This window comes from Erigeron canadensis, chromosome 9, assembly GCF_010389155.1.
Source record: "Erigeron canadensis isolate Cc75 chromosome 9, C_canadensis_v1, whole genome shotgun sequence".
NCBI lineage: Eukaryota > Viridiplantae > Streptophyta > Magnoliopsida > Asterales > Asteraceae > Erigeron > Erigeron canadensis.
This window is the reverse complement of record NC_057769.1, coordinates 21,740,773-21,748,973: the sequence shown is the minus strand read 5'-3', so window position 1 is coordinate 21,748,973 and position 8,201 is coordinate 21,740,773. Positions and strand designations below refer to the sequence as shown.

The window sequence follows — 8,201 nt, the reverse complement described above, 5'->3', positions numbered from 1 at the left end:
TTCATTTGAAAGTTGATATATAAGCAAGCATGCAGCCAGAGTAAACCAAGTCACCTAGCTAGCCGCTTCACTATTCACTTAGCATCAATTTGTTAATTGATATGTGGATAGAGTAGTTATAAAGTGAACAAAAAGGACTTAATTTTGACAGATATTTGTCCTGAATCATAATAAAGGGAATCCACAATAAACATATGAAGACAACAATTATTCAGATATATAGCTAAAAATGTTTGAGATAAATTTCCAACAAGAACTTGATTAAAAACCCAAGTCAACAATAAACTGATATAGTCAGACACAAGATTGAGATAAATTTTAACCACAAGAACTTGCTCGAAAAATTAAGAAAACAACAAAACGAAAAAGTAAAGGACAGAAACTATGAGATAAAGACAGAAGATATTGTTTCAAAGTCTCCGCTTCTACAATCCAAACCTCGTATGGCATCACATCTCCATTCAGCTTGGAGGTTCGGTTGAACATGATTCCTTCATTAACATTTAAACTTTAGGGACACTCGGGTCAGAATTGAAAGGTGGCCTAAACATCAAATGAAATAACAAATCTGATATCAGAAATGGATTTCTTTCCCAAACGTAGAAAAGAAAAAAATAGGGCTAAACTTGACAATTCGCAATTAAGTCAACGTAGATATGTGGGCAATTATGTGTACATGTGTGTTTACGGCATACAACGGAGTTACCTTAACGTGAGTGCCGTTTCCAAGTTAGCATTATCATAACAGATAGGTTTGTTTTTGCCCGCCAGCACCTCCAGATCATTCAACAGTAACCTTTAACAATTTAAGAGAGCATGTCCATTAACTTTAATATCTGTTACTCAATATTCCATCTTACACATTTTCAATGTCTTAATAGAAATTCAAAGAAAGAATTAAAATTTTACTTTTTTTCTGATTCTAGCATTTCCACTTGATCTTTAAGCCTTCTTATCTCCTCTGCTTGTTGTGCCTAAGATGATGAAAAGACAAGGAACCACCAATTAAGAAATCTAACGTTGAAATTAAAAAGCCAAAAGAAAAAGACAAATATACAGAAGGAATAAAAAAAAAATACAGACCAATAGGTGTGACATATCAGGTTGAGCTTGTGCTGGCGATGGTGGTGCCCCAGTATTAGCTCTCATGTGTCTCTCCAGTACTTGATGCATACTGAAACAAAATAAATATAAAATACTATGACAAAAAACGCAAATAAAATCAGTGATACTTAACAATTGAGTTTTGTTTTCGTTTTCTAATGAATCATTGTAGATCATGAATGGAGAAATGAAGCATGCTGCTAGCACCAATATCACCCCCCCATCATGAATATACCAAAATAAATCAGAAAGAAATTTAACAATTGAGAAATAGAAACAACAGGCGAATCAAATTTTTTTTTAATTAAACTAAAGTGAGGATGTATGAAACTTATTTTACTGCATTCAAAATCTTTCCAAAAACTATACAAATGATTGATCTTTTTCCCCTGAGAAAAAAAAAAATCTCCACCAAAAGAAAAAAGAAAAATACTGAAATACAAAAATCCAACTTAAGTAAACGATAAAGGAGGAAGCCATTTAGAAATTATTAGAGTCAAATTTTTAACACTTCAATTGATGGATCTAAATTCTTAATGCAAACAGTACTATACTTATAGAAATAAATCTACAACTATATCAACCATTGAAACCAAAATTTAACACTTCAATTGATGGATCTAAATTGTAAAACCTCCAAATAAGTAGATAGATTAATTACACCATGAATGGGAATGGATATTTTCAAGACCAAGTGCAGGCCAAAAAATGAGCAGAAAAACACATAAATGTTGAAATATCAAAGGGGAATACCTTGAACTGGCAAACTCGTAGAGTTTCCCAGTGTCTGAGAACACTATCACGCCAACTTCAGCGTTGCAAAGCACAGATAGCTCATTGGCTTTTTTTACCAAGCCATTTCGCCTTTTGGAGAAACACACTCTTCTCCTTTGAACATTCTCGATAAAGCCAACGTCTATCTTAGTTCTAACCATGATTTAGTCTAAGAGTTAGTATCTTACGAAAAGAGAAAAGAAAGAATGAAAACTAAGAGAATGTTGGGTCCTTGGTCTATCTCACCACCACTCTAAGAAATAAAGACAGAAAGAGGTGTGAACAAACCTCGTATTGATGTCTATTTATAACGATGGAAATCACCACCCATAAGTTGTGCACCCGTTAAGGTTAAAGGCTGGGTAGTGACCATTCCAACCCCATCCACGTCTATATTTTGCCAATGTAAGGAAATTTATTTACTACCTTCCAGCTTTCCTTTTGATGGGTAAACTTTTCTATTATTGAATTTGTTTACAAATACGGCAGTGCGGTTTATATTATTCAAAAAAAAAAAAAACCCGCGAAAGTTACTTTTGGCAAAATTTAAAGTAAAATACATTTTTCCAAGCGTACTCATTACCAAAGACTGAATAAGACACGTAATTCACTTAATACACTTACAAGCAAGGCTCACTTACACTCATTCGGATTAGTGATGTGTGTAGAGGATTTGTATGTTAATTTGTAGGATGTATCCATCGAATATTAGTCCAACACATTACCCAATCTTTTGTACTTGCTAATCCTGTTTAGGTTATGGGGCCGGCGTTGTGACTATGCCCGCCTCCAACCCCATATGCGTCAATATTTGAAAATTTATTTACTACCTTCCAAATTTCCTTTCATGGAGAAACTTTTTCCATCATTGAATTTATTTACATAAACGGCATGCAATTTAAATAAGTCAAAAAAACGCCGCGAAAGTTATTTTTGGCAAACTTTAAACTAAAATACATAAATTCCAAGTGTACTCATAACAAAAGAGTGATAAAAGACATGAGCTTTATTATATCCTCCTACAAATTACATATCAACTTACAACAAGCGTCATTAATTTCATAAACTTAGGAGGACTCGCTAACACTCAATAGGATTAGTGACGTGTATAAGAGGATTTGTAAGATGAATCCATCATAGATTAGTCCAACACATTAACCTTTCTTTTGTACTTGCCTATAGGTGTTTTAGAAATCTACATTCATGAGTAAGAATGGTATTGGAGCAGATATGGAGCGGATGGGTTTACATCCATATCCATTTAAACTCAATTTCGTCATCCATATCCATATCCATTTGATGAAGCGGGTAATTGATATCCATTGCATATGAAATCCTAAATTTTTCTTAACAAAACTAAAACCTTGAAAGAAATCAAAAAAAGTTTGTCTTAGATAAAGATAAGATAAACACTAGACAATATAATCAACATTAATAGTTGTAATAACTTGATATTAATTGTTGTTTTACGAGTTTTTGATAACTTAGGTGACAAAAAATGAGTAAAGATATCAACAATCTAATGAAAAAATATAAAACTTACTATAAGAAACACAAGAAATCGAGATAATTAGTTAATTATAATACTAAGTATAACTTAAAGGTTCGTTTGTATCCTAAATGCTTCATAGGTTTATAGATATTACTTATAATATGTACGTAAAAGTTCACTTTTGGTAGTATATATAGATAATCCAAGGATGACAACTTGTCATTACTTCATCCATCCATTATACACTACAACAAAGTCTTCATATGTTAACAATTTTTTAAGCATATATAAACACTTTTAAATGTGTAGAATTATAAAGTTCGCAATTAGTTAATGTGCGAGGAAAATAGGTGTCACAAACTTAGAAAAGAGAGTTCACAATTTAAAATGTGATTAACTTGAAATAATCCTCACATTTCAAAATGTGAGGACTTTGAAGTAATTACTCACACTTCTAAATGTGATAATTTTTGTGTAGTTCTTCACACCTTAAAGTGTGAGGAATTTTGTTACTTGGGAGTTGGGACTTTGTTACTCATGTGCCATGAAGACGACCCAAACAAGCTACTTAACTGGTACAGAGGTGTAATACCGAGCCAAGGAAATTAGCAAAGAAAAAAAGTAAGCAAACAAGCTCAAGCTATTTAACTAGCAAGAACTACATTACCACCCAAACACAACCAACTTTATAGAAAGTAATTTGTTAAGTTGTTTTAGCTTAAGCTTTGACTAGCATGTAGCAATACTAAGTAAACAAACTTCTACCAGGCAAACTAGCATGTATAGTTTCATTCAAGAAATTCGTCAAACAGTTGACGTGCAATCTGAACTTCAAGATTAAACTAACCAAATAGCCAAACATTTCATCCAAACAATCCAGCAAAGAACTAACTATTTTAGCCAAACAGGTCAATTAAGCTAGCAATTACGATTAAACTTTAACCGAATCAAGTAATCAAATTCAACCGCGGTTATGGAGCGAATAGAGGTGAACCTGCGATGGTTATACGCCGGTGGTGTGACGGTTGTACGGCAGTGGTGCGACCGTATTGTGGCGGTGTTATGGTTCTAACTCCAAAATTGTCACTTGAAGTTGTAGAAGATGATGATGATTAGACTTTGATAATATATAGATATAGATAAAGATATGTATATGTATATGTGTATGTCGCTTGAACTAGGGTTTCACTTCAGGATCCAGAAACTGGAGGTTTCCGTTTTGGAGTTTGATTGGAAAACAGATTCTGGAGTTTATATGTAGATGGAATTTTGGATTATTACTTAGAACTGAAATTGAAGATCGTTTGATGGCTCACCAAAAAACCTTCCGTGATTCCATCTATCTTTTATTCTTAGTTCAGTTTTCTATCCTCACAAGATGTTTTTGTTTTCATTTTTTTAACATACAAAAGCGTTTAAAATATATTACATATAGAAATGAATTATTATCTTTCACGGTAAATAGCGTGATGAATTATATATTAAAAAATCACATTTTAAATTGTGATAAGTTATAAATAATTTGACATTTAAAAAGGTATGAAAATAATTATTTTTTTCACTTTTATAGCTGTAATAAATAATTATTTTTCACATTTAAAATAGTGATGATATATAAATACTTCCTCACATTTAAAAATGCGATAAAAGTTAGATTTCTTCACAATTTTTAATGTTAAAATAATTATATCTTTTTCCATCACAATTATAAATGTTAACAGTTTTTTCTACACTCATAAATGTGAATATTTTAAATTTTTTTATTCTTTCATAATTGTAAATGTGAAATTATTTATCACATTTTTAACCGTAAGCAATTCAAAATTTAAGTTCGCATTTTCAGAACATGCGAAGAAAAAACCGTGAACAATTAGCTTTTTTGTTGTAGTGTATGATTTGTTTACTGCTATATGGAATTTCCATCTACTAAAGAAAAAAACCATCGATCTTTATTTAAAAAATATGGGTTAAATAATTGTCGCAAGAAAGTGAGGTCGCTCCAGGAACAGTTGCATGGGATCATGATATGCTATCCCTAAAATTTGGTACAATGGGGGTGGGCTCATTTAGGTTAGCCTGATGTACCATATAATTTCGCACGATGTACCTTATAGATAATAATGTTAGTTTGCTACATTTTATACCACAACCAAACTTCCATAATAATAATAATCCGTAATATAATAATCTTACAATACGATAATCTTACAATATAATAATACTACGTAATATATTAATACTTATAAGGTATTAAATACATATGAAATATTCTTTAAAAAAAAAAACTTAAAGGAAATATATGATACTTACACTACATGATAGTATTTTTGTAAAGTGGACAATAATTTTGCAACGGAAGTAGGATAAAAACTAATGAAATTTAAGAAAATAATGTATACCATTTTGCATATTTTACTTTTGCTTTCTTTGTACAAAAAATCCGATCAAATTGTTGATGTAAAATGGTTATACAAATTAAATGTTTATAGAATTAAATTGCTTCTAATAAATGGTTATACTAATTTGTTGGTTGCTAGAAAGTAAAAGAAGGTCAATCTTTACTTGCAACAGGTGATCCTTGCAATTTAATCTGATTTTGTTTGCCTACAAGTGCACCCAATCATCGTTACCTTTGCAAAAAATCACCAAACCAAACAACTTTGGAACGTGATTTTTGTCCCAACAATCACGAACCATAAGAAACGTCCATTATGCCATACAAATCGTAACATATCGTGATCCAGAACAGAAACTGTGGCCAGTCTAACCATCCATGTGATCATGTTCCAAAATGACACCATGACATAATAAACTTTTCCAAAAATGTTACTGTATACATCAAACATCCAAAATGTTCATTTAATAAAAATAAAAATCACATATGATTACTGTTTACCTACATGAAATATTTTGTTGATATCTTTTGACTTTTTTTTAACTTGCTTTCATTTAATAATAAATAATCTTATATACTCGTAATACTTAAAACTATAAGAACATAACATGTTAAATTTATATATACAGGTCAACTCCAAAAATAAATTAGATATTTATATATTTTTATACTAGTATACCACATAATTTAAAAAAAAAAACTTCCACATAGCAAAAACGGGTGTCATATTACAAACTTAACTAACTTTCTGCTAACTTTTACCGCAAAAGATCACGATGTCTAAGTTTTAACATCACACGAACATTTCGAAAATTATTACACTACAACAAATTTGGTAAATTCTCGCGGTTTTTTCTTCGCATTTTATCAAAATGCGAACTTTAATTTTGAATTCTATACAATTATAAATGTATTAAATACTTTGACACTTATAATTGTGAAAACATAAAAAAGATAAAATAATTTTACATTTGTAATTGTGAAGAAAAATGTTAACATTTATAATTGTAAAAAAAAAAAAAAAAATCTGTTCACATTATAAATTGTTTAGAACTCAAAATTTTATTACATTTTTAGATGTGAAAAAATGCTTATAGTTTATCACTATTTAAAATGTGAAGAAAATATCTCTTTATTACAATTATAAATGTTAAAAATTTGATATTTCTCTTATTACATAAAACCTCACGCTTTTTATTGTATTGAATTTAATTAACAAAAGTCCAGTGTGGATATTGCTCAATCAGTTAATTGAAATCATCATATTTTAGCTAAGTACCTAATTTCTCTTTGACCAAGTACTTTCATTTTTTTATTGATCTGATGTATCAAACATATAGCCATATCGATATATGATATCATCAGTATATACAAGATATTCACCATTCCCAAAAATTTTTAGAAGCTCGCACACTTATTGGATCTCAATCGCGTTCAATATATTCCCAAAAATTTTCTATTCGCTAAAAATTCTATAATTATTGGATCCGAATCGTGTTCCTACAGTTTTTGGATCCGAATCGAGCTCCTGCAGTTTTTGGATCTTAATCGAACTACTACCGTTTCTGGATCTAAATCGTACTCGAACGTTTTCCACAAGGTAATCATCACATACACACATTCATAGACAAATACATATATATATACATATATATATATTATAACTCGAATCTTCTGCATTCTATTTCAGCAGTTTTTGCAGCGGTTTACCGTCATAAAAACCGCACCGCTGCCGTAATTACCTCTGTTCGCACCATCACTGCTGAGTCGGTACTTCTTCATTTTCCTCCATTTTTTTTGCTTATTTATGTGTATATATACACTATATATGTATATAATCTGAATTATGTTTGGTTATCGAGCATTGGAAGTTTGCTGTGAAATTGTGTTTGTAATAAAGTTATTTGAATATCCTGTTAAATTGTAGTTTTAATCGATTAATTTCGTGATAGGAATATATTATATGATGATTTTCAACGCTTGAGTGTAGAACTTATGCCTTGTATGTGGAAAAATAAGCTGAAGTTACCTTGTTGATTCATTTTTGGAAGTGTAATTTTGTGTAATTTTGTGGTGTTTCCATCTGCCAGTAGATTAACGTATGTTATCTGTTAGGAAATTTGAATTACAAAGTAACACTTGGTGTATTATTCATTTATGTGGTAAACTGATCATATTAGTTAATCATATATTTATAACAAGCTGTTGATTTTAATGATTTATAAAAGAGATATTTATGCCTAAAAAGTTATGGATTGTGTAGCTAAATTTGATATATTGGATAAAAGCTCACATAACAAGCAAAACTTTTAAAGATGGAGTCCAATCTTTCAATGATTTTGCCGTAACACTAAGTGGCTGGACCTGGAAACTGTTCATTTCCATATATTGAGTTTTGGTTTTTTAGTCGGGTATACAACATGGATATTTCATGGG

At 30.5% G+C, this 8,201-nt stretch overlaps 1 protein-coding gene and 1 long non-coding RNA gene across 2 annotated transcripts; one reads left to right on the top strand and one right to left on the bottom strand.

Annotated features, from left to right (window-relative positions):
* Window positions 1–232: 232 nt before the first annotated feature.
* LOC122581645 (MADS-box protein SOC1-like) lies at window positions 233–3,180 on the bottom strand. The gene is made up of 5 exons (XM_043753890.1): window positions 1,858–3,180; window positions 1,084–1,174; window positions 910–974; window positions 707–796; window positions 233–543 (listed from the first exon to the last, which is right to left on the bottom strand). The coding sequence occupies exons 1-5, from the start codon at window positions 2,037–2,039 to the stop codon at window positions 504–506; spliced, it is 468 nt and encodes a 155-aa protein (XP_043609825.1). The 5' UTR covers window positions 2,040–3,180; the 3' UTR covers window positions 233–503.
* A 3,837-nt stretch (window positions 3,181–7,017) lies between these two features.
* LOC122583003 lies at window positions 7,018–7,831 on the top strand. Its single transcript, XR_006321294.1, has 2 exons — window positions 7,018–7,365; window positions 7,459–7,831. It is a non-coding gene; the product is annotated as an uncharacterized LOC122583003 (long non-coding RNA).
* Window positions 7,832–8,201: the final 370 nt, after the last annotated feature.

What these genes read in the sequence shown, in the direction of transcription:
- LOC122581645 (XM_043753890.1), bottom strand. Translation starts at nt 2,039, where the DNA reads ATGGTTAGAACTAAGATAGACGTTGGCTTTATCGAGAATGTTCAAAGG. An exon ending in TACGAGTTTGCCAGTTCAAG is followed by an intron (nt 1,175 to 1,857) that starts GTATTCCCCTTT and finishes ATTTTGTTTCAG; the next exon opens with TATGCATCAAGTACTGGAGA. An exon ending in CTGATATGTCACACCTATTG is followed by an intron (nt 975 to 1,083) that starts GTCTGTATTTTT and finishes TCATCATCTTAG; the next exon opens with GCACAACAAGCAGAGGAGAT.